Below are 27138 nucleotides of genomic sequence, written 5' to 3'. Positions count from 1 at the left end.
CTTAAGCTCCTACCATATTTCAAATTTAAACCCCACTAACTGCATTTGGCTACAAAATGGTAAAATAAATTACCCTTCGAGTGTTCCTAAAATGCTAACCGATCCTGGATTAACCGAAGTGCATCGATTCGCCATCATGTGCGAGTATTGCTTGAAAGACGAAATCGAAAAATTTTCATTAGCTTGTCTGGCCGAAGATTTCATCGAAACGGTGGCTTTCGATACAGATTACCTGCTGTATTATTGGATTCGATATTTACGAAATGAAGTACACAAGATACCCTTGAAAGGTCACAGTTCGGTTGATTTTTTAATGGCTGCCAGTTGTAATAACGAACGTTGGAATGCCTTCGAGTATTTCTACAATCGTTTGGGTACCAATGACCAAGTATCAGTTGCAGCGTTAAGATTCGAATCGCCTCGTGCATACAGTACGCAGAATAGATTATTGTGCAAAATGTCGCGGTTCCAGCAACGTAGTTTGTTAGCCCAAGTACCCGATAAAATTATTATTAATTTTCTGTTACGTTTGAATTCACCCAGCTCAGCATTATGGGCGTGGAATCGTTGTAAAGACGTAATAACAGCTGAGTCATTCGTTAACTTGGTATCGACAGTATTCCGATGCTGTTTACATGACGTAGAAGGAATGCGAGTGTTGATAGAAGTATGGAATACTGCTCCAGATGGTCTTAAAAATACCGCAGCAGAAATACCAGAATATGAAATTGGATCATTTTTACATTCGTCTAGTCCTGATTTTCCTTCCATCACTTATCACTTCTTGAATTTATTTTTACTCGCTAAAACTCCCGAATCTAGGAGAAGCTTCGTGCTGAATAATGCAGACGGATTGGCTTCTCATTTCATCGATACTGATTCGATGAATGATATTTTACTCTCCAGTTTGCCTCTTCTCGATGATCAATTACGATATAGGAAAAAAGTTCTGAATTCTTCCCTAATGGAAACGACCTGTATTAAGTTGATCGAAGATGGAAATTTCGATCTTTTGAATCGCAAGGTGCAGTTTCACTCGACTGATGTTGAAAATTCTCGAGAATATAAGAAAAAGTTGTTGGTGTTGAGTTCACTCGATAGAAGTGTGTTTATCTTTAATTTTAGTAAATGGAACGAATTATGTAACTTTATCGATCAATCTTTTGCCAATGATGAGTTATTAGTCTCGGAGGTGAAGAAGGAGTTTATTTCGAAATACGCTCGCAATTGTGGAAATATTAAATTATTTAACGATATTAATAGTTTTGAGGTAATGATGAGCATAGTTGAACAAGTGTTTACCATCGACGATCTCGTAATTGTCAAAAAAACCTTGTTCGATTCTTTCAAATCAGTAATCGTCGATCCGAATTACTGGCTGATTTTGAACGTCGAGTCCTTTCGAAAATTTGTATCGTGGTGTATCGAAGATGACGAGGAAACGTTACTCGAATTCAAAAAGACAAATTTCAACATCGATGGTGTTTTCGATTGTATTTTGAGCGAGTTCTGCGAACATTGCATGTCAGAAAGTGAATTTGACGAAAAATTATTGTCCAAAGCTGACGAATGGTTGAATTGGTATTTCGAACGAATTGAAGAGAGCAGGAAATTTAAAATAAATAAATTACACGAGCTTGATAAAGAGCCTTTGAATATTTCACGAGGGGATTTAGTTTGTTTAACTAAACTTCGGGATTGGTTTTTTGAAGGACAGCCGAAAACAGGCGTTGAAGAGTTTGAAAAATGAAGCTTATCGGTGTTTGAAATTTTGTGAAGTGATGTCATACAGGCTTCAGGGTGACTGATGATTGATAAGTGAATGGCAAGAAGTAAATTTCAAGCTGTCGAAGTTGATTTTTTGATTTTTAGTAGAGTTTAGAAAATGGAGAAATAAGTTCATCAGGATTTTGATTTTCTACAAGAAGAGTAAGTCTAGCGATAAAAATCTGAAAATCAATCTGTACGCTAAAGTCGACCTCCCCCCCCTCCCATCAATTTTCAGCTGATCTTTGGCGTTCAGCAGAACTTGATTTTCTTCTAACAATTTCAAATCGCTTTAGAATCGATCTTTGTGGTAAATTCGACCCCCCCCCACTCCCCTTACCAATTTTCTTCTTGAATATTCTGGAAATATTATTTTGAAACTCAAGATCTAAATAAAAATAGTAGGTAATCAAAAATTTCAAAATTCAACAAAATTTTCAAGGTTTTAAATTTTAGAAAAAATTTCAAAAATGTTGAAAATTTTTTAATATTTATTTTTCTTGTTTGAAGGTGAAAATAAGATAGTTGCAGTTCAGTTTGAAAAAAAAGCTCGAAAAATAAGTTTGGCTTGCTTGGGGAAGGGGGGGGGGTGTTTGTAATTGCAAGTTGCTGATCTTTGGCGTTCAGCAGAACTTGATTTTCTTCTAGCAATTTCTTTATTTTTCTTTTTTTTTGGGGTGTTTTCAAATCGCTTTAGAATCGATCTTTGTGGTAAATTCGACCCCCACCCCACTCCCCTTACCAATTTTCTTGTTGTATATTCTGGAAATATTATTTTGAAACTCAAGATAGGTGTAAATAAAAATAATAAGTAATTAAAATTTTCAAAGTTTTTGAATTTTGAAAATTTCTTAATATTTATTTTTTTTGTTTGAAGGTGAAAATAAAATAGTTTACAGTTCAGTTTTTTAAAAAAGGCTCGAAAAATTAGTTTGGCTGATATTTGGGAAGGGAGAGGGGGTGTTGGTAATTGCAAGTTTATCTTCAAGTGAAAATGACTCGAGGTAGAATTATTCAAAAGTGACCTTGTGACCTATCAAAATAGGTTAAAATTTTGCAAGAAATTCAAATATTCAGACGAAAATGTTTGTTGAGCATTTTTGAAGAATTTTAAGACTAAAACTGGGTCATGATTTCAGAGACGTGCAAGTATTTTATCGGAAATATTTTTTGAGCTTTTTTGAGAAATTTTGAACCCAAAATTGATTTCAAATATGTATTATGTTAACATTTCACGAGTTTTCTTGAGCAATTTTGAAGTATTTTGAGACTAAAATTGGCCTATGATTTTCAAGGTTTTTGAAAAAACTGTCAGTATAACCAATCAAAACAAGTAAACATTTCGGCAAAAAATCATTTTATGAGCACTTGGAAATTGTTGGGTATGTTATGATAATTTCAAAAAACAAACTCAATTTCAAGCTGTCATTTTGTAACTCGAAAAATTTTAATCCCTTTTGAAATATGCAATGAGACTTTATCTAAAATCAAGGAAACTGCCCCAGTTTGGGGTCAAAATCCTTCGAAATTGTTTTAAAAACATTTTCGTGGAAATATTCTAATTTCTGGCCAAATTTATAGGCATTGATTTAAGTCGCAAATTATGTAGGTATCCAGAATGAAAATTTCTTGTTCGAGGGGAAATTTTGAAATTGCAGAATTCCACGTTCGGTTTAATATCGTATTAAATTTGAATCTATATTGTAATAAAATAGAAATGAAAATTCCGAGTTTTATTCAACTAGAAAATTTTTTCAATTTTACCGCGTTTAGATGATGCGTTCACACATTTCGTCATGTTCGTTTTGGCCACACTGATAAAATGATGTGTTTCCTTAGAATACTGGGATTTGTCTGTAGCTCTGTTCTATTCGCTGCTCCGAGCAACTCCGAGTTGCTTCGAGCAGCAATACAGTGTTCTATTGGCACATTTTTACTCGGAGTAATTTGTCAAACCGTTCTTTTCGCTAGGAGTAGAGTCAAAAGAGCTGCTCTAGAGCAGGTTTTTCTACACCTGCTGAAAAGGAAGTGCAGAAGGAGTAGAGTAAAAAGAGCAGATTTTTTAAGGCGACAATTTTTTTTTTACAATCAGTATTCCAACATTCCGTTTTACGAGTGTTTATTTTCTTTTTTTTGTTGAAATTTAATTGTTTTACAAGGTGTTCTTCGATTTGTGTTCTTTTCGAAGACTCATTTCCCTTACTCTCTCTACTCTTTTATCGGTTCCGGAGAAAATCACGAGAGTACACAGAGCTACTCGGAGTAGCGAATAGAACAGAGCTAGAGTCTCGTGTCTCGTCTCCGGTCTCTCGTCAATCAGATTACTGAGCATTTATTGTGGAACATGGTGTATTACTAGACTATTGACAATTGACATCCGGTTGTATTTCGTGTAACTTGAAATCTCTTGATAATTAGTAACACGTCGTGTGTTTATGGAATCAAAGTACGTGTACTTTCTGTAATATTCGAGTACCCTGCCTGTTTGCGTTTTTACATATCGTCAGTTTCATTTTTCATTTGATCGTTTATTGTCGTCGAAGTGTTAATTCGATTACTGATACAATTTGGTATCCTGTAACGTAAGTAGATAGTCTTAATTGAATCGATACTACTTATATCGTGTAAATGATGAATGGTTCATCGAGTGAATTGTATCATTCATGGTGTTGATTTTGATATGTTTCAATGATCACTTGTGTATTTCACACGTAAAACACAAGCAAATTTATCTGCATGAAATTTTATGTTACTGAATGTGTATCTATTTGCATGAATATTATGTGATTGTTTGAATTATTGTATGTTCATATCAAGAGTTAACGTATTATGTGGGAATACCCTCCCCATCCCCTCGATGGAGTCGAATGAATTCATTAATTGATGACTTGATGAGTAATATGTATTAATCAGCTGATGTTACTTATATTGCTTACACACCTCTTGTTATTTTTTATCGACGAATAACTGGAAGCTAATAAATCTGTACTGATACTCGACTATTTCGTCTTCGTTATTTTCAGACTTCGATAAAATATGTCGAAGGGCAGGTACGAGCAAAAACTCTACTCGTATTGTCTTTATTCTTGAAAAATGCTGTACTAAGAAGTGATGAACAATAACGAAGCTACGAGGCTATGACTTTTTAAAACGCTGCTATGTCTGAAAGATACATGTAAAACTGGTTTAAATAATACATTATGTACTGAAGAAGCGTGGTTGGACGTCGAACGAATAGGGATGAAATGTGTATTGTGATTTTGTAAGAAAGTAGGTCGAAGGGCGCAGGTAAAAGGGAGAGAAGAAAGAGGAGAACATTACTCACTAATGTGCTAAAATGTTGAAATGTGTTTAGTGTTATCGATAGACGTAGAGCATGTCTAGGACGCTGGAGGATAGCTAAACAGACTAAACAGTAAACTACTAGACGAACTAATGCATGAGACATAACAATGGAATTGTTGGTTCTGGTTCTGGAACCTCGATCCACTAAACTGAACAAAACTCTGCCTATCTTGTGTACTCGTAGACGAACCTGCTCCTGTAGTGCTCGAGTTTCTCGAACCGTTTCTAATTTGGAAATAGAAAAGACAGATACCGAAATCTGTGAATTGCAATATCTTTGACTACGATTAATCGTATAATTTTTCTAAGCGAATAAAAAATATTCTTCTGGAAGATTTAAGTAGATGAAATGAATTGTGAAATTACCCACATATTTATGAGTTTGGGAGTTGGTGAGTTGATTCCCAAATCACAAATAAATGATCGAAGTTCATTTTGAAATTCGAGGAGACCGATTCGGAATTTTTCTTATTGAAAGAAATAATTTAATATTTAAAATTGAATAAAATCGCAGAATTTTTCAAAACATTCCTTTTACAATTCAGTTTTTTATCAAACTTACAGAACTGATAGTACGAAAATTACCCACAAAGATGAAATATTTCATGTTGAGGGACTACAACAACTGAAGTATGTAAACACCTAGAAGCCCAAAAATCAATGTTTGAGCGATTTTAGAATTCAATTTTGCGAAATGATTTTTAAAATTTGGTGGAAATTCTTCTACCTATAATAATAATAATAATAATAGCCTTTATTTTACAGCAGTATTAACAATCTTAAATTATAACACTGCCATGACCCTAAGTAAGAGCATATGTAAAAATAAAATTCAAAAACAGTGAGTACGTTGATTTTAAAAAATTTATTTTCCCGCCAAATTTTGAATTCTACATATTTGTTTTTTTTTAATAGTTTGAAAACCTAAAAATTTCCTCAACATCTTACCTTGTTTCTGACAAATTTTACCATGAAAATAAATTTCAAAAACAGAGAAATTTATTGTTAACTTTCGAAAATTTAAATTCCCACCAAATTTTTTATTCCTTTTTTTGTTTCGTTTTTGATTTTTTTAAAATCGAAAACCACGACATTTTACATTGTTTTTGGCTAATTTTGCAATGAAAATTAATTTCAAAAATAGAGAAATTTGGTTGACTTTCAAAAATTTAATTTCCCGCCAAATTTTTAATTATTTTTTTCGTGTTTTTTTTTTATTATTTTAATTGAAATTTTTTTTGACATTTCACACTGCTTCTGACAAATTTTGTCTCAAAAATATAAATTTCAAAAACAGATAAATTTTGTTCACTTTCAGAAATTCAATTTCCCATCAAATTTTAAATTCAGTTTTTTTTAAAAAAAATAGAAAACCTTGACATTTTACATTGTTTTTGGCAAATTTGTCATGAAAATTAATTTCAAAAACAGATAAATTTTGTTGACGTTCAAAAATTTAATTTCCCGCCAAATTTTGAATTCGGTTTTTTTTGTTTTTTTTTAAAATTGAAAATCTTTTTTTTTAAAATTGAAAATCTTTTCAACATCTCGCGCTGCTTCTGACAAATTTTGTCTTGAAAAAAAATTTCAAAAACAGAGAAATTTTGTTGACTTTCAAAAATTTCATTTCCCACCAAATTTTGAATTCAGTTTTGTTGTTGTTTTTTTTTTAAATAGAAAACCTTGACGTTTTACATTATTTTTGGAAAATTTTTGCCATGAAAGTAATTTTCAAAAACAGAGCAATTTTGTTGACTTTCAAAAATTTTAATTCCCGCCAAATTTTGAGTTCTTTTTTTCCTGTTTTTTTTTTTTTAAATTGAAAATGTTTTTGACATCTCACACTGCTTTTGACAAATTTTGTCTTGAAAATAAATGAGAAATTTAGTTGACTTTCAAAAATTCAATTTCTCACCAAATTTTGAATTCAGTTTTTTTTTTGTTTTTTTTTAAAATTGAAAATCTTTTTTTTTAAAATTGAAAATCTTTTCAACATCTCGCGCTGCTTCTGACAAATTTTGTCTTGAAAAAAAATTTCAAAAACAGAGAAATTTTGTTGACTTTCAAAAATTTCATTTCCCACCAAATTTTGAATTCAGTTTTGTTGTTGTTTTTTTTTTAAATAGAAAACCTTGACGTTTTACATTATTTTTGGAAAATTTTTGCCATGAAAGTAATTTTCAAAAACAGAGCAATTTTGTTGACTTTCAAAAATTTTAATTCCCGCCAAATTTTGAGTTCTTTTTTTCCTGTTTTTTTTTTTTTAAATTGAAAATGTTTTTGACATCTCACACTGCTTTTGACAAATTTTGTCTTGAAAATAAATGAGAAATTTAGTTGACTTTCAAAAATTCAATTTCTCACCAAATTTTGAATTCAGTTTTTTTTTTGTTTTTTTTTAATAATAGAAAATCTTGATATTTTACATTGTTTTTTTGTGGCAAATTTTGTCAACTTTCAAAAATTTAATTTTCCGCCAAATTTTGAATTCTGTTTTTGTTTATTTTTTTTAAAAATTGAAAATCTTTTCGACATCTCACACTGCTTCTGTTAAATTTTGTATCAAAAATAAATTTCAAAAACAGATAAATTTTGTTGACGTTCAAATATTTAATTTCCCGCCAAATTTTTAATTCTTTTTTTTTTTTTTTAATTGAAAATATTTTTGACATTTCACACTGCTTCTGACAAATTTTGTCTTGAAGACAAACTTAAAAAACAGAGAAATTTTGTTGACTTTCAAAAATTAAATTTCCCGCCAAATTTTGAATTCGGTTTTTTTTGTTTTTTTTTTTAAATTGAAATCTTTTTGACATCTCGCGCTGCTTCTGACAAATTTTGTCTTAAAAAAAAAATTTCAAAAACAGAGAAATTTTGTTGACTTTCAAAAATTTTATTTCCCACCAAATTTTGAATTCAGTTTTTTTGTTGTTGTTTTTTTTTTAAATAGAAAACCTTGACATTTTACATTATTTTTGGAAAATTTTTGCCATGAAAGTAATTTTTAAAAACAGAGCAATTTTGTTGACTTTCAAAAATTTTAATTCCCGGCAAATTTTGAGTTCTTTTTTTTACTGTTTTTTTTTTTTTTTTTTTATTGAAAATGTTTTTGACATCTCACACTGCTTTTGACAAATTTTGTCTTGAAAATAAATGAGAAATTTTGTTGACTTTCAAAAATTCAATTTCTCACCAAATTTTGAATTCAGTTTTTTTTTTTTTTTTTTTTTTTTTTTTAAATAGAAAATCTTGATATTTTACATTGTTTTTTTTTGGGCAAATTTTGTCATGAAAATAAATTTCAAAAACAGAGAAATTTTGTTGACTTTCAAAAATTTAATTTCCCGCCAAATTTTGAATTATTTTTTTCCTGTTTTTTTTTTTATATAGGTAATTGAAAATCTTTTTGACATCTCACACTGCTTCTGACAAATTTTGTCTTGAAAATTAAATTTAAATAGTGCTAAAAACATAGAAATTTTGTTGACCTCCAAAAATTTCAATTCCCGCCAAATTTTGAATTCTTTTTTTTCTGTTTTTTTTTTTTTTTTTTTTTTTTAAATCGAAAATCTCTTTGACATCTCACATTGTTTCAGGGTGTCTAACAGGTACTGCAGGTACTGCAAGTACTGTAAAAGTACTGCATTGAAATCCTCGGTACTGCAAGTACTGCAAAGTACTGCATTTTGCCTGAAAAGTACTGTATTTTTTCTCAGAATCATTGATTTAAAATTTTTTTAAAACCTGAAAATGAATTAATTGGTGAAAATTAAAAAAAAAATGTTCATTTTGTACCTCAAAAGATGGCAACACTTGTTAAATTAATACTTGTAAAAATTTTATCGACAAATTCCAACCGGTTCAAAAATATATATTTTCTTCTTGGGTTGGGGGGGGGATCGGTGTAAGCTGGATAAAAAAAAATAAGGTAATGCAAAAGGTACTGTAAAAGTACTGCATTTCTTCGGAGAAATTTTGTTAGACACCCTGGTTTCTGACAAATTTTGTCATGAAAATGAAATTCAAAAACATTGAAATTTGTTTACTTTCAACAATTCAATTTTCAATCAAACTTTGAATTTCATTTTTTTTCTAAATTCGAAAACCTCGTCGACATTTTACTTTATTTTTGAGAAATTTTGTCATGATTTGGAAATTCGGGAATCTGGCACATTGAAGGGTTGGGTTTGAAAAAATGTAACCCCTTACTCCCCTTCCCCTCTGCGCTGTCTCAAAAATATTCATCAGAAAGAATACTGCTGAGTAAAGAAAGAATTAGAGAAAAAGATAGTCGCAGACGACAATTTTTTTTGCCCGTGACACCGCTTTTTTTCGAATTTGATTATTCTATTCGTTTAAATAAAATTTCGTGCTACGTAAAATTAGAAAAAAACAACGACCAAGCTTCGATGAAAATTAAGAAGACAATTTCGATTTCAGATAATTGCGCGAAAAAGTTGACGATGAACCCGGAAGAGCACGAATCTGACGAAAACAAATACGTATTCTTTGTCTCATTACCAACCTTAGAAGAAATCGCATCAAACCAGGTAATCTTGGCGTTGTGGCGCAGTTACATCTCACGTTCGAGAACCAATGTTTTCATGGATGTGTCCACACGCGACGCTTTAATCGAATTCGGCCTAGACGAAAATTACATCCTGCACACGAACGAATTACTTAAAAGCTTGGAAACGCCGCAAATTATCGAAAAAATCTTGAAACAGTGCTTGGGGAAAATTCGCGATCAAACCAGAGAATGGATACATCATTTCAGGCATACTTTATTTTCAAACGATTGGAAACACTACAGTATATCTCGTTTCGACCTCAATTCTTGCGTTTGGTTTCAAAATGGCGAAATTGATTACAAAAAAACCGCGGAGAAAATGCTGTCGTCGCCTGATTTGACCAAAGTTCAAAAATTCGTTATTATGAGTCAGTATTGTATGCAGAGCGAATTCGATAATTATAATTTGTACACGCTTCCGAATATGTTCGTTAGACAAGTGAGTTTCGAAGAAGATCCTCTGTTTCATTATTGGATTCACGGGCAGTCGTCGAATGGACGTTTGTTTAATATGCGAATGGCTGAGAAATCTTGCGATTACGGATCGACCTGGGCTGCCTTCGAGTATTTCTGGGATCGTCTCGGGTGTGAAGATCAAATATCATTGGCTGTGTATAGAATAGAACGTACGCATTGTAATCAACAACAGTTAATTTCCAAGATGAGCTGGTATCAACAGAAAAATTTACTGTCTCGTATTTGCGATAAAATAATATTGAATTTCTGGAAACGACTGCGTTTACCAGAGGCAGCTTCGTGGGCTTGGACGAATGCTAAAGATTTCACGACCCAAGATCAATTCCAAAGATTAATTACGTCCTTATTGCTACTCGATGTTAGTTCCAAAGTGGAACACGAAAAACAAGTAGATTTCCTGCTCGATATTTGGATCACTGCGCCGGATCATTTGAAAATATTCGTAGCGACGACTCAACTCGACGATATTATGGAAGCGATATTCGCCATGAAAGAGCCTTTCTCGAAATCAATGTCGATGAATTTTTTACTCGAATTGTTTCGATGCAGCGACGAAGACTCGAGGAGAACGATATTTATCGAGAACGCTGATCGATTCGCTGTTCATGTAGCTGATCTTTCTATTATGAATAAATTAATCGATATGTGCTTACCGAATCCTGATGATGAACTGCTGCAGCTGTTTAAACTTACCGTCATGAATTCAGATCGTATGAAATCTCATTGTGAAAAGTTAGTAAACGGTGAGAATTTCGATCAGTTGAATCGTAAAGTGGATTTTTTCTCAACTGACTCGAACGCTGCACGAGAATACAAGAAGTTGATATTGCAGTCGAAAGAAATAGATGCTCAGAGATTTATTTTGAATTTGAAAAGTTGGATGAGATTGACTGAGTATTTGGAGGAAACGTTTTCTGAGAAGTGATAGTACGAGTGTGTCGTGTCATTAGGTTTAACTTTGAAAATGTATGAAAAAAAACACGCTTTCTTTCATCTTTGTTTGTCTAATATGGTTTTCATTTTCTTGTGTATTTTCTGCCTTGTTATCTGATTGTTTTTTTGTTTATTATGAAAGTATACGTTACAGTTGCCAGTCTTGATTCAATTTTATGTTTTCATTATTTTTGATTTTTAATTTTTTTTTCACGTTACTTACTTATGTTTTTTATGATGTACGAGAGTCTGATGTCTGTTTAAAATTGCCTCTTACCGCTACGTATAATTATATGTAAAAGGTGTTGATCAGTTCTGAAATTTGAATTATCATGATGTTTTTGCTCTAGATTGGTTGGAACTGTGATTGAAATGAAATGCAAGGAAATAATTTCATAAATTAAATAAATATTGAATGGAATTCGAATAATGAAAACTTGAAAGTTTGAAGTTGAGCTTTCGTTTATTAGTAGTTTTTTATTATGAGTTATGAGGGATCCTCTTTGCTCAAGGTGTCTGCCTTCAATTTGAACTGAAATGGGAATTTTGGAAATAGCGTGGTCTGAAATACCTATGACCAAAATTTCAGCCGTCCAAATTGATTTCTAGATTTTTTTCCATTTTGTGTTTTTTTCTTTCTTAATTTTTAATATGTATTTTTAGTAGAAGAGGTGAAAACCAGTTCTACCATTTTCAGTCATCACAGAGCCTTCACTCCAGTGTGATTTTCGATTTTTCCATCATTTATAAATTAATTTTGGTTGCTAAAAATCTAATTTAAGTGTAGGTATTAACTTGGTAAAAATGACAAACGATTAAAAATTTCTGATCGGAAACACACTTTAATTAAACTCTTTAAACTATAGTCGGGGTGAGTCAGAACTCAATTCTTAGCTGCTTACATCAATTTCTGAGGTTTCTGAAGAGATTCAAAAATTCTGGAAAAGACAAAATTTCGCCAAATACTCTAGAATGGCTGGAAATAGCCAGGTAGATTCAAATCCAGGATGTTGCTTGTAAGGGGTATATGGAGATTCGCACGAGGTTCAAAAATTATTCTCCGAACAGATTTTTTTTTTTTTTTATAAATACTTGTCAAGAAACTTACTTTAACTGCTTGAAAATCGCCCCAGTTGTAAATAAATATTTGGTTGAATCAAGCCAGAATTCGATTTTTACCTACCCATAATTGAAGCGAGCCTTCTGGAGATCTTCAAAAATCATAGAAACAAAAATTCGGTGTAAAATTGAGTCACGAAGTGTTAGCAGAATGCTTCGCCCATGGAAAATACAAATGGCAAAGGTATTTTTGACACATCACCCCTCTGAAAAAAACTGGGTTATACCCACTAGGTATATATAAGAAAAACAAATTCCAACATTTTCAGTCGTTACAGAACCTCCAGCATGCTTGTCCATTTTTCCAGTATTTTTGAATTCCTCCAGAAGATAGCAGAAATTAATTTGGGCGGCTGAAAATAGAAAGTTTTTTTCATTTTGGTAAAAATTACGCTTATCTATGTATTTAAGATACATCACACGCATAATCTGATGAACCCTGAAGCCCATGTCCTCTGATCTCGCTAGTTTAAAACTGCTGGGCTCCTCCTACCCATTTTTTTTTCCAGAAAAGAAGTGACTTCAGAAAGTAAGTACATAACTAAAAAAATTGACAAAATATGGGCAAATCATTTTAATGCAAAAAAAAATCACATTTAAACAACCGTAGCTAATTTTTGTTTTTCATTGAAATTTAAAAATGAAACTCGATAGAAACATTGCAGGCTACCATTTTTCTAAAAAACAGGACTTTCTTTCAATTAATGCCAAAAAAGTAATCTTTTTTCGCAATTTTTGTTGAAAAAAAGTTGAAATATTTTATTGCACTACTTTGATTTAAAAAAGCGAGATATTTGGCAACTTTGGGCAACAAAGTGAGAATTTTTGAAACTTCTGGCGAAAAACTAGACTTTTGACAGTTTGAGTACAAAAAAAATATTTTTTAGCAATTCTTGGCAAAAAAATGACACAAGGACAGTTCTTGGAAAAGAGTGAGACTTTTTGGAATTTTTTCCAAAATGACCACCATTTTTAGCCATTTTTGGCAAAAAACGAAAGACGAAACTTTTTGCTACTTTTCATTTGGCAGAAAACGAGACTTCGACAGTAACTTTGGCAAAAGGAAGGCCTGCTTATAGCAATTTTTTTGGCAACAAAGAAAAGCTTCGGCAATTTTGCTGAAGGCGAAAATTGTTGTCTATTTTGTAAAATTCAATACTTTGACAACTTTCACAAAAAGCAGGGCTTTTTTAGACTTGGAACTTGGAAGTAATTTTACTAAAAAGCGAGAATTGATGAAAAAAATTCCTTTTCGAAGTATTTTTGAAACTTAATCACCGTATTACCCTGAAAACAAACCACATGGATGTAAATCTCGTCATTTTTGGTCATTCTTTGGAGCCTCCAGCGGGATCAAAATTTACCCAGAATTTTCGAATTTATTCAGAAGGCTCCGAAGTCGAATTCAGCAGCTAACTACAACTGTTCTGACCCATCCCAGACCAGTTTAAATGGCTTCAAATTTATTATTATTAGTTACACTTACACGTAGAAGGATTTTCCTAATTCAGGCGAGATTCTTATGAAATCATTTCTTTTGGTTTATAGATTCTCAAGAGTATCTCGCCTCAGAAGCAACTTCCGAAATCTACATGATTCGGAATGGACACGAAATCTGCTGAGGATTTTCCTACCAAAAAACCGTTCAATTTTTTGGAACAGTCAATATCGTTACAGAAGTTGTCTGCGACTAGAGTAGTTTCGACTTTATGGCAAAACGAGTATTTCGCCAAGACTCGTTCTTATAGTCAAACTGGAGAATGGCCTGATTCGCTGCAGAGATCGTTGATGGATTTCCATTCATTCAGTTGTCGTGATTCTTTCGACGTTCCGTCTAGCATCGTAGAGATTATCGACCGTGTTATTCTAAGCAGTCGCGAAGAGATAAAAAACTGTGAACTGAATTATATGAAAGCACTGCTACACACAAAGCCACACAGTTCTACGTCTAAAAAAAAGCTCGTCGAAATATTTATAAAAAGCTTGGATAATGTTGCATTGAAATTAGACGGTACTTTTAATTTACAAGGCTGTGTAGAAAACGTACTGACGAGCAGAAAATTGGACCCGATTCAAAAGTTCAAAATTGCTTGTTTATTTTGTTTGGAGAATCACGTCAGAGAAATCTGGCCGTGGGTTTCGGAAACGCTAATCGCGTTTAATTCACCGTTGATGGTGTATTGGAAAAAGATCTTGAATAATGCCCCGATCGAAGAATCATTTGTAAAAGATCTACTCATACTTTCTGCTGTGGCGGGTGATCGTAATTGGTTGGCTTTCGAATATTTATGGGATAATCTGTCAGAAGAAAATCAAACACGAGGAGCCATCGCGATTATTCAAATTCAAAAACACGATTCATATTCCATCAGACGTGTGCTATTCAAGCTGAACGAAAAACAGGTTCGAGAAATAAGTGCACAATACTGGTATGGCTATGACCTTTTCGAAGGGTTGCTAGCAATGCAGCATTACGAGTACGCTGCGAAATTTTGCCATATTGTGAAAAACTCAATTCCCACGAAAGTGTTTTCAAGTATTGTGAAAATGTTGTGGAATATGGTGTTCAACCCTTCTGAATATCATATCTCACGAATACACCAAAATAGCCAGTTACTTCTTGAAATATGGCTCGGCACTCCAAACACGTCGAACTCATCATTCGCTTTTGTGAGTGGATTGTTCGCAACATTGGATTCGAATGTGCGAGGTGTTCATCATTATGATCTGACAGTCATATTCGAGTTGCTGGAGAACACGCATCATTCGTACCCGGCGAAAGAAAAATTATGGCTGTTGTATTGGCCTAGATTAGTCATTCGAGCTGGACCTTCGGATCTAGAGAAACTCATGAAATTATGTTACTCTAAAAAACGTCAAATTCCAGAATTTTTAGAAAACCTTGAGACGAATTTGGATCCATTAAGCGATTATTTCAGAGGCTGCGTAAATGAAGGACTCTATTCAGAATTGTACGATTGCTTGAATTTTTTCACCACGACTCCGAGTCATTTGGAATACATGAGTAAACGAATCATCACGCAGAATTTTAACCTGATTGTTTCACACGATGACGACAAATTAGCCAAGTGTCAATCCTTCATCAACAGCGCATTCTGTAACGAACAAGCTGCTGAGAAGTTTTTTGAAGAGATGATGTTGAATCTGAAATTTCAGAAGTTGAAGTTTTAACCTATTTTCATCACTTTTTTCCGCAATTTTTGCGAAATTTTAATTCTGTGATTATTGTTTACATATTATTGTAAAAAAAATTGATCATTATCATTGTATGTAAACGTTTATCTACGAAATATTAACACACTTTTTTTAGAGTTTCAAAAATTCTTCTCCAAACTGAAATTTTTTTATTTTTCATCATCCTAATTCTCGCTTTTTACCAAGATTACTTCTCTAAGTCTAAAAAAGTTCTGCTTTTTGCAAACATGTCAAAGTCTTGCATTTTGCAAATTCACACTACCTAAACATTTTTCGCTTATAGATTGCCAAAGTGCCATTTTTTGCAAAACAAAAAAAAAATGTCAAGTATCGTGGTCATTTTGGAAAAAATTCCAAAAAGTCTCGCTCTTTTTTAAAAATTGTTCTTGTGTAACTTCTTTATACCAAAAATTGCTGAAAACAACTTTTTGTTTGAAACTCAAATTGTCAGAAGTTAGATTTTTCACCAGAAGTTGCGAAATTTTTACTGTGTTGCCCATGCAGGGTATTTAACAGGTAGTCAAAGTAGTGAAAAAAGTGTGAATTTATTAATAAAATATGATGCGCACATTCAAAACAAAAGATGTATTTACACAAATACATAATATAAAAATATGTACATTAATCGAACGAAAATAAAATCGCCATAATGCGAACGGAAACGTATAGAAAATCAGAAAAGTCATCGGAGGTATTTTGTTGACTTTTCAGAAACAAAAACGATACAATGTATCTTGATAATACTACGAGTTACAGGTAATTACGACGAAAATAAACGATAACAATATTGACGCAAATTTTACTTATTTTTAACATTTTCCCTAATTCGAGAATTATAAAAACAATGATCTAAACAATCGATGATGTCAATCCAGATTGTTCTCGCAAGATTGACAATCTAGGACATGGCAACGGCTTCGTCAGTATATCAGCCAATTGCTGCTCAGTTTGAATATGCTGAACATCGATCATATTTGCTCGAATTTGGTCACGGATGAAGAAGTACTTCCTCTGGATATGCTTCATTCTGCTATGAAATTCAACATTCTCGGCTCTTCGAATGGCATTTTTGTTATCCACCAATAACACAGGAATGTCAGACAGATCGATTAATTCTTGAAATAATCTCAAAATCCAGATAATCTCCTTCAATACTTCGTTAGCGGCGATTAATTCGGCTTTGCAGCTCGAGTCAGCTACCAACTGCTGTCGTTTGCTGATCCAGGAAATCGCCGCGTCAGCATACTTGATCAGAACGCCAGTTGTCAATTGTGATGTAGTAGGACAGCCGGTGAAATCTGCATCACTGTAACATTCTAGCTGTTTGACAGTTGGATCAAATTTGTATACCAACTTGAAGTTTATTGTACTGTTCAAGTATCGAATAACACGCTTCAAACAGCTAACATCTTCGGGTGATGGATTTTCCAGGGATCTCGATAATACGCCAACTACGTATGAAATATCGAATCGAGTACCTCTGGCAACATACAGCAGTGCGCCAACTGCTGATCGGTAGGGAAAATCAGACGTTTTCTCAATGTCAGATTTTGTAGATAGTTTTACAATCGGAGTATCTACTGACTTACAGCCAGCCATTCCGAACCGCTTTGTAAGTTTCTCGATATACAGTGATTGATCCAGGGAAATATCTCCGTTCGAAGATCGAGATATTCGAACACCCAGGAACTGGTCTGCTGTTCTCGAAACGATCTTGAATTCGGACTGTAACGCGTTGATAAATGCGTCCATCAGTTCTTTGTCGTCTGATGATGCCAGTCCGTCATCGACGTATAAAGCTAAAATGAGCTTACAAATTTTCCCATTTCGCTTTATGTAGAAGATGTATACAGAGGGATCTTCTTTACTTTGGACAAAACCGAGTTTTATGAGGAAAGCATGGAATCTAGCATTCCAACACCGTGGTGCTTGTTTATCGAAAGGCACAGTTAAGCGCATCTGGTACCCATAACCTAATAAAATATGATGCGCACATTTGAAATAAAAGATGTATTTACACGAATACATAATATAAAAATATGTACATTAATCGAATGAAAATAAAATCGCCATAATGCGAACGGAAACGCAATAAATTCGAACAGAAATCGGAGTATTCGAATAGAAAATCAGAAAAGTCATCGGAGGTATTTTGTTGACTTTTCGGAAACGAAAACGATACAATGTATCTCGATAATACTACGAATTACAGGTAATTACGACGAAAATAAACGATAACAATATTGACATTGACACGAATTTTACTTATTTTTAACAAAAAAGGCTGTGAAAAAATTAAGAAATTCAAACGCGCTACAAAAACCTTGAAATCATTGAAAAAAAGTTTATTTTTGATAAAATTGGCAACAGTGTAACACAAATTTTCTTCAAATTTCAATTTTTTTGATAATTTTTGCCGTGAAAAATTTGACTTCGTTATTTTTTTTTTTGTGTGTGGAGTTAGGGGGGGGGGGGGTGTCGAGTAGAGAGAATTCTGAAAATTTGGTTGAAAAAATTCAGTGCAAAAGTAGTGACCTTTTTTTCATAAAAAATTCCGTTAGGTACCGTGCCTGAGTTGTCAAAAAATCCCCCCTTTTCTATCCAATAGTTGCAAAACAGTTCAACTTTTTTTTACAAAAATTGCGAAAAAAAAGTACCTATCTGCCTACCTATCACTTTTTTGGCAATAATTGAAAGAAAGCCCCGCTTTTTGGAAAAATTGTACAATGTTTCTGTTCGTATTTTGTATCGAATTCGTCGTTTTGGTAGATGGATTATTATTCGACCTATTCGTTAATCATTTATCTACTTACGTATACGCTTTGTTGTAAAACATTAGTTGAAAGTCAATCTTTTTATTTACGTTTCGGGCGCGATTGCCACGACTTCGCGTAGTCTGTCCAAAGTTCAAAAAGAGCAACTTCGAATCGCCTCTCCGTATATACACGTAGTTTAGCTATGAAATGAACGAGTAATTTTTCGTGATCATTTTACTTTATGTAAATTTGTCATGTTCGTTTTATTTTAATCGACGAGTTCCTCTATTTCAACGAATCGAATGCATTCCAGTTACCTAGGTAATTATTGTTACACGTATGGAAAGTTTTTCCCAATTCAGGCGAGATTCTTATGAGATAATTTTTTTGATCTATAGATTCTCAAGTCTACCTCTTCTCAGAAGCAAGTTCCGAAATCTACATAATTTGGAATGGGCACGAACTCCGAAGAACCGTTCAGTTTCTTGAAACAGTCAATATCATTACAAAATTTAGCTGCGATTAAAGTAGCTTCGACCTTATGGCAAAATGAGTATTACTCAAAGACTCGTTCTGATAGTCTAACTGAAAAATGGTCTGATTCACTGCAGGGATCGTTGATGGATTACCATTCATTCAGTTGTCGTGATTCTTTCGATGTTCCGTCTCACATCAGAGAGATTATCGACAATGTTATTCTAATCAGTGGTGAAGAGATAAAACACTGGGAAAAAAATTATATACAAGCGATGATGTACGCAATACCACTTGAATCACCCACAAGACTCGTTAAAATATTTATAAAAAGCTTGGATCGTATCGCTTTGAAATCAGACGGTACATTTAATTTTAAAGGATGTGTAGAAAACATACTAATGAGCAGAAAATTGCGCCGGACTGAAGAGTTTGCAATTTCTTGTTTATATTGTCTGGAGAACTACGTCAGAGAAATCTGGCCTTTAGTTTCGGAAATGCTGATCGCGTTTAATAATCCACCGTTGATAGTGTATTGGGAAAAAATTCTGAATAATGTTGCGATCGAAGAATCATTTGTAAGAGATCTGCTTTCTGCTTCGGTGAGTGCTCGTAATTGGTTGGCTTTCGAATATTTATGGGAAAAGCTGACAGAAGAAAGTCAAACTCGAGAAGCAATCGCAATTATTCGAGATCACGATTCGTATTCTATCAAACGTGTGCTATTCAAGCTGAATGAAAAACAGATTCGAGAAATAAGTGCAGAAAATGGTCACTACCTTTTTAAACGGTTGCTAGAAATGCAGCATTACGAGTATTACGAGTACGCGACGAAATTCTGGCATTTTGTGAAAAATTCAATTGGCGCAGAAGTATTTTCAAAAATTGTTAAACTGCTGTGGAATGCGGTGTTCAATCCTTCTAATTATCTGATCTCACGAATACATCAAAATAACCAGTTACTTTTTGAAATATGGCTCGATGCTCCAAGCACGTTAAAATCATCATTCGCCTTTGCAAATGAATTATTCGCTACATTGGATTCGAATGTGCGAGGTGTTCACCATTATGATCTCACGTTCATATTCGAGTTACTGGAGAACACGAATTACTCGTACCAGACGAAAGAAAAATTATGGCGGTATTATTGGCCTAGATTAATCATTCGAGCTAAGTCTTCGGATCTGGAGAAACTGATGAAATTATGTTTCTCGAACAGAGATGAAATTCAACAGTTTATAGAAAACGTTGAGACAACTTTGGATGCATCATTGAGATACTATTTCACAGGTTGTGTAAATTCAGGACTCTATTCGGAGTTGTACGATTGCTTGAATTTTTTCACCGAAAAGCCAAATCGTTTGGAAACCCTGAGTAAAAAGATCATCGTGTCGAATTTAAACCTGATCGTTTCGTACTCGTACGACGACGATAAATTAGCCAAGTGTTATGCTTTCATCAAGAGCACATTTCGTGACGAACGAGCTGCTGATAAGTTTTTGGAGGAGATGATATTGAATCCGGAATGTTTGAGTTCAATTTACAAAAAACTGGCCAATGGTCGTTTCGATAATGTTATTAGTTTGTATAGCAGATTTCTAACCTCTAGTCAACGTCTTCGAGAAATAAAGCAAAGGTTCATGGCATATTGTTGTGGTGAATTTGCTCGTGGACGAATTACCGGATTCGATGAGACAAGATTTAACGAATTTTCGTCTTGGTGTTCGTTAGAAGAAGAGAAGATATCGCAGTACAAAAAGTCTTTAGTTATCGACGATATTTTTGAAATAGTTTTGAATAATTTTATGCAAGTACTTAGTCGTGGATCTGATGAGTCAAGTTTGGTATATCTTGACGAATTTCTTCGATGGTATTTTGGTAGTTCGGAACAGGCTAAACTGTATAAATCGAAAAAATTGTCCAATTATAACGAATGGCCGGCCATACGTACAAATCTTATTGTTTGTGGACGACGTGTCCCAGAAATCGTCGATATGCTGCTGTTATGGGGGTTTGAAAACGATAAAAACAAAGCGAATGAAGTTAGATTATCGCTGTATAGAGATTCCCTCCAAATGACGTTGCCAGAGAAGTTTCTTTGATGGTTTGAAATGCAGTTCGAGTGATTTTTGAAGTTAATACGTAGTAGTAAAGTTGACAGAAGTAAACTATTGACATCTGGTTTTAAGACGTTGTTGTGTGTTATAGAATTGAAGAGCTTTTGTGTTAGGATTGTCGATGTAAGTTTGTATTTTGTGAAAATGAGGAATCATCATTTTCGTTTCTAAAATATTTCTTTGATTGACCTTGAAGAAAATAATGTTGACTATTTTTTTTATTTTCAAATTTGAAACCCCAGCAGAAAAGTGACGGTAAAAGTTTCAAGGACCTCCCACAACTTTTTTCCGAATCCTATCTCTAATTTTCAAAAAAAAAAAAAAAAAAAAAAAAGTCAAAAGTGGTACATTTTAGTACGGAGTACATACTCTTGAAATTTTGCAGTATCAATATATTATTTGTGCATTTATTCATTATCATTAAACTTACAGTATGTATTTTTGTGTTATACTCGTCGGATGTGATTTGTGATATCATTTTTCAAAATTATTTTTATATTATTTTTTATTCTCAATTTTCAGTTACTTATTAATTTTTATAATGCAGAAGTAAAAAATGTTTCTTTTTTCAATGTTGTTTTGATTCTAACATGTTCAGACCCCTTTGTTTTGGGCGAGATTTTGTATGGTTTTGAAGAATGCGTTGAAAAGCAACTCTTACTTACACTGTTTGAAGATCAAAAACGTAAATGGAGAGACAGAAACTTGATCTTTTTTGGAAACTCGTATAGGTTTGTAAAAATTCACAGCAAATCTTGATTTACATACAAGAGTGAAAGTATTCTGTTATTTTTTGAAAAGATAACCATTCAATTGTGTCGAACAAAAACCTTCATTTTATTGGATAAAACAGGGTGTCCACAAGCCTGGAAAACCTGGAAAATCTGGAAAAGTCAGGGAATTTGGTTGGTCTGGAATACTCAGGAAAAAGTCAGGAAACTTCGTAATTTTCACTGAAAATCCCCGGAATTTTGAAAAAACCATCAATTGCAAATTTTAGATAATAAAGACCTGTGATGAAACAAAACGTTATTTTTTACTTTTGGAAACACAAATTTTCAGAAACTTTTGCCCGAGCGAAGCGAAGGCATGTTTTTTTTCTTTTTCAATAGCAAAATGAAAATTTCTAGATAATAAAAATCGAATTTTAAAGCCAAAAAATGAAATCCTCACACAAAAAAAAACACACGATCGTTTTTATGCAGCTGAACATACAAATTTACAAGATCTTTCGCCCCCTCTTAGGCCTGTTCTGTTTTTTTTTTTTTTCAAAATCGGTTTCCTTGAAAAAGAACATTCAAATTATAAAATTTTAGAAGCCAAAAAAGAACTACTAGTCCTCGCATTGAAACACCTCGTTTTTATGCCTCTCGAAATGCAAATTTTCAGAAACTTTCACCTTCGCTTCACTCGAGCCTGTTCTCTTTTTTTTTTTTTAAAGTAACTTCCTTCAAAAAAACATCATTCCAATTCTGAAATTTGAAAAACCAGAAAAAAACTCCTCGTTTTTGGGCATCTCGAAATTAAAATTTTCAAAAGCTATCCAGTTCGAAGAGAAACTTGTAAAAAAATTACCCCCCCCTCTCCTCCCGCAGAAAAAAGCTTCTTCCTTAAAGTATGGGATAAGTATAGAAAATTAGAAACCCTGGAAAATTGGTCTGGAAAACCTGGAAAAGTCAGGGAAAATGACTTGCCAAAAATTGTGGACACCCTGTTTTTAAAATCAGCATAATGGATTCGGAGGTTGATTTGGGAGTCTTGAAATGAAAGGAAACTGTTTTGAAAAGACCGAACGGGTTGCCAAAAGATGAAATATTCCATTCCATTGAAGTTCTTTGACAATTTTTTCAGGCTGTCATAATTTGAACAAAAGTTTGAATGCATCGCAACTCCGATTATAAATTACCAAAAATTGGCGGAATTTCTATTTCAGAGAAATTTCTCGTAACTTTTCAACAACTACTTGAAATATTGTTAAAACCAGTTAAGATGGTATGAAAACCTTCTAGAAAGATCAAAACTTGGTCAAATTACTCAAAATTTGAGTAAAATCAAGCAAAAGTCGCATAGAATATCAAAAAATGATGAAATATTCTCATTGTAGCAGTAAATTAATTGTCAAAATTTCCGAAGTATGGAATTTGAAAAAATGATGTCTCAGGTTTCGAAAATTACATACCATAAATTTATAAAAAATTAGCACAATTATCAAACTTTGCGAAAATTGCCCAAACATTTTATGAAAATAATTTAGAAATAATTGAAAGATGTGATATGGGTAAAAATTGCGAGAAGAATCACCAAAAAAAAATCTGTAAAGTTGACGTAAAAAAAAGGTTGAAAATAGCCAAAACAAACAGTAGAATAAATGGTTACAAATTTGGCGAAAATTCCATAAAATATCTCAAAACTTGTTTAAATGACATGAAAACAACCGAAAATCAATAAAATATTTCATAATTTGAGCAAAACGATTTGAAAATTGTGTAAATTTGTAAATTTGTGAATCATTACCAATAAAATACATTAAAATATTATTCACGCGAAATAAAAATTGGCAAAAATTACAGGCCACGAAAACGAACTGAAAATTGCCAGTAAATTGATGAAATTGAGGTGAATTAGGCAGCAAATGCTCGGAATATCTTTTAAAGTTGATCAAGTATCTCAAAAGTTTAAGTAGAATTTAGCATGATGAAGAGAACGTGAAGCAAAGAAATGATTCGTGAACTTGATTCATGGCCAGGGACGACTCGTTGAAAATTCGATTCGAATCTCGAATTATTTGAACGATTCGAATCCTTGTTTGACAAATCGCGAATCGTTATTCGTTTTTTATTTAAATTTTTTGAAAACTGACTCGAATTCGAATACCTTCGAATAATTTCAAACATTCCCAGGCGCAGATTTTTGAAAAAAAATCGCGATTTTAATGACGATTTGTGGGAATCGTGGCTGTTTTCGGATCACGAATCACTTGAAAGTGGGATTCGAATCGTTTCACGAATTATTTTCATTGAATCGCCAAAAAAAAAAAAATGATTCGGATCACGAATAAAAAAATGCTTGAAAAATGATTCGAATCAAGGATCATGTCTGACGTTCGAATCGTTCCCAACCCTGTATTTTTTTGTCTTATTCATTCGATTTCAAATGCAACCAGTTTAAAATGACTTGATGTGCATTTAGACTTGATTTGGAACCCACCCCCCTCCCCCCCCGCTTATTTCGCAAATGACTGCAAAACTGTTGATCCGGTTCCAAAAATTAGTCCTGCTCAAATTATCGGATTCTTACCTACAATTTATAATATTGATAGAAGTGAAAATCAAGTGCAGTATTCTCTCCTGCTATCGATTGTTTCAAATTTCCATCGATCCTGCTGCTAAAGTTCCTCCAAAAAGATTAACTTTTGAAAATTTTTGAAACTCGAGATCACATGTAAGCAATCAGTGGAAACATTTTAGCACGAAATGGATAGTCTCGTTTTGAAATTTCCACCTCGATGTACATAATTACATAAGTATACTGGAGAATTTCCTGACTGGAATGAGATTCTAATGGAAATCCTTTTTGATTTCTAGATTTCCCACTCGAGGACTCTATACCGAAGCATAAAATACTGAAAAATGGATACAGACGATGGCCTCGGGTTTCTTAGAGACAGACCATTCAGTTGTTTGGAACCGCGATTATCGTTACAAAATCTAGCTGCGACTCAATTTGCGTTTTCATTATCGATTAAAAAGTTCCACGATCAGACACGTTATCTTAATTACATTTTGCCAAAAGCCGGAAGGTTGCATAAATACCCAGTGTTCAGTTGTCGAGAAACGCTAGCTGTACCCTCCAGCATCGCAGACATTATCGACGAACGTATCAAGATAATTGTCGAAGAGCTAGACATGTGGGAGAAAACTTTTTGGAATGCTGCGGCTCGCGAGAAAAACGTTGATATATGCGTAGAAGATTTAGATAACGTTATTTGCAAACCAGATGGCACGATTTGTTTCCAAAACTTTGTCAACATTTTTCTGGTGAAAACAAATCTAGATCCGATGATCAAGTTCAGAATGGCGTGTTTCTTCTGTTTGGAGGATCACGTCAGAGGAATCTGGCCCTCGATAGCGGAAAGACAGTGCTGGTTCGAGCCTCTTTCTTTGGTACAATATTGGAAAAATATCTCGAATAGTGTTCCCGTCGATGAAACTTTCATAGCGAACCAGCTTTCTGTCTCGAGGTATGATCGAAATTGGGCAGCTTTCGATTATTTTTGGTCCAAAATGACCGAAGAAAGTCAAACACGCGAGGCTATTAAAATTCTGCTAAAAGTATGCGATTACGATTCTATGAAACGTGTATTGATTAGGCTGAACCAAAGTCAGGTACAAGAAGTATGTAGGCGATTTGGATTCAATATTTTTACTAGATTTATCGCCGAAGAAGAGCGTTACGAGGATGCGATAAAAGCGTGGACTTGTATGAGACATTTTTTACCTAGCGTGGAATTTGTCGAAATTGTGCGTAAAGTGTGGAAAATGGTGTTCAATCCTTCCGAATTGGGGATTCCAAGTATTGGCAAACTGAACGCTTTACTTCTTGAATTATGGTCCAGCGCTCCTGGCTCGTTGAAAACGTCCATTCCGAGACCAGCTTTATTCGCTGAATTAGATGACCAGATTAGAAGCTTCCAACATTACGATCTGGAATTCATGTTCGAATTATTATCAGACAATAGCTACTCGATGAGGAAAGAGATATGGATGGATAATTGGCGTAAATTGGTGATTCGTGCCAAACCTTGCGATCTGGAACGACTGATGAAATTATGTTTCGAAACCGACGAAGAAATTAATCTCGCTAAAGAAGATATCGCTGCGAGTTTAGACAATATGGGAGATTATTTCAGCGCTTTTATAAATAAAGGGATGTATTCCGAGCTGAAAGAGTTTTTATTTTTTTTCGTCGAGAATCGTCGTCGTCTGGAAAACCTGACTAAAGAGATTATTTTTTCGAATATAGATCATTTCGTTTCCTGCAGCGAGGAAGAATTGACTATGTGCCTTTCCTTCATCGACGATACTTTCCGTAACGAACAAAGTGCTGAAAAGTTTATCAACGAATTCACCTCGAGTCCGGAATGCGTAGGTTGGATTTATAGCAAATTAGACGATTGTTGTTTCGCCGAAGTCGTCAACGTGTTTATTAGATTTCCAACTACGATGAAAAATCTGCAAGAAACAAAACTAGAGTATTTGGAGTACTGTCAGCGTAACTTCGCCTCTGGTAAAATATCCGGATTTCTAGAGCAAAGATTCATCGAGTTCGTATATTGGTGTCGCCTAGGAAAAGAGAAGATATCAGAGTTGAAGAATTCGTTAATTATCGACGAAATTTTCGAAATAATTTTACGTAATTTTAGGCAAGAAGTGTTGGCGAATCGAGATCGCCCCAATCAAGAGATACTTTCTAGTTTCGACCAGTTTCTTGCTTGGTATTTCGGTAACTGGCAAGCGGCGAAAATTTATAAATCGAATAAAACGTTCAATTTCAACGAATGGACGGTTATTAAAGATGCTTTGCAACAGGGTCCTTGGGAATTTGTCGACGTGTTTTTAAATTGGAGTTTCGGCGAAGATGTGGAGAGTGCGAAGAGGGTTAGGTTAGCGGTGATCGGATAGGATGTGGGGTTTGGGGCCGGGGTAGTTTCCGAATTGAAAGAGTTGGGTAAAATCGAAGTTTTGGAGTTGCACATTTCAGAGATTTAAAGACTGTTTTTTTTTTCTAAATCGAGTACAAATATGAATAATGTAATTTTAAAGGCTTTGAGTTGTTTGTTCAGATATTTATTTTTAATTTTATTTTATTAGCGTCGTTTTTATACACATTTTTTTAGCTCATTTTACTGTCAATTGCCTTAATATACGATGTTCCTGTTCTAAATCGAGTTTGATTTCAATTCATTCGAAATGTAGGCACGATATTTCCAATTCTGCTCGAAGGTAAAATAGTGTGGGTTCCTCGAATATCTGCAGCAAGTTGGTTTTTCAGGGCTGAGAAGTCCCTGATGCGTCATTACATGTTTAATCAGCCTCGTTTTGGGTCCGGGCCCTCTGATTTTGCACAAAATTTGTTTGTATGTAGGTTTTATAAGGGAATGAGGAAAACTTCTGATGTTTGTTCTCGAATTCCCCTGGGTGAACATCAATTTGAGAGAAAAAAAAAACAAAAAAACAAATTGGAGATTGAGTGATTGGTAACTCGTACAACGAATAATTATAAAAAATAGAACCATTTTCATTTTTAAAAAATCGCAACAATCAATATTACAGAAATTGAAATGAAATACATATTAAAATGGAGA

At 33.6% G+C, this 27138-nt stretch overlaps 3 protein-coding genes across 14 annotated transcripts in view; all 3 read left to right on the top strand.

Moving 5' to 3' along the window:
- Positions 1-27138, top strand: part of LOC135844958 (uncharacterized) — a 150766-nt gene that overhangs the window by 3810 nt on the left and 119818 nt on the right. The window lies entirely within an intron of this gene.
- LOC135845041 (uncharacterized) lies at positions 1760-27021 on the top strand. The gene is made up of 2 exons (XM_065363499.1): positions 1760-4349; positions 24359-27021. The coding sequence occupies exon 2, from the start codon at positions 24404-24406 to the stop codon at positions 26453-26455; it is 2052 nt and encodes a 683-aa protein (XP_065219571.1). The 5' UTR covers positions 1760-4349; positions 24359-24403; the 3' UTR covers positions 26456-27021.
- LOC135845026 (uncharacterized) lies at positions 17632-21115 on the top strand. Its single transcript, XM_065363472.1, has 2 exons — positions 17632-18504; positions 18582-21115. Exon 2 carries the CDS (start codon positions 18636-18638, stop codon positions 20757-20759), a length of 2124 nt encoding a protein of 707 aa, XP_065219544.1. The 5' UTR covers positions 17632-18504; positions 18582-18635; the 3' UTR covers positions 20760-21115.

This window comes from Planococcus citri, chromosome 1, assembly GCF_950023065.1.
Source record: "Planococcus citri chromosome 1, ihPlaCitr1.1, whole genome shotgun sequence".
NCBI lineage: Eukaryota > Metazoa > Arthropoda > Insecta > Hemiptera > Pseudococcidae > Planococcus > Planococcus citri.
The sequence above is the reverse complement of the archived record's forward strand: the minus strand, read 5'-3'. Positions and strand labels throughout refer to the sequence as shown.

Bases quoted from the DNA above. Each gene is read 5' to 3' on its own strand.
- LOC135845026 (XM_065363472.1), top strand. From the start codon at position 18,636: ATGGGCACGAACTCCGAAGAACCGTTCAGTTTCTTGAAACAGTCAATA.
- LOC135845041 (XM_065363499.1), top strand. From the start codon at position 24,404: ATGGATACAGACGATGGCCTCGGGTTTCTTAGAGACAGACCATTCAGT.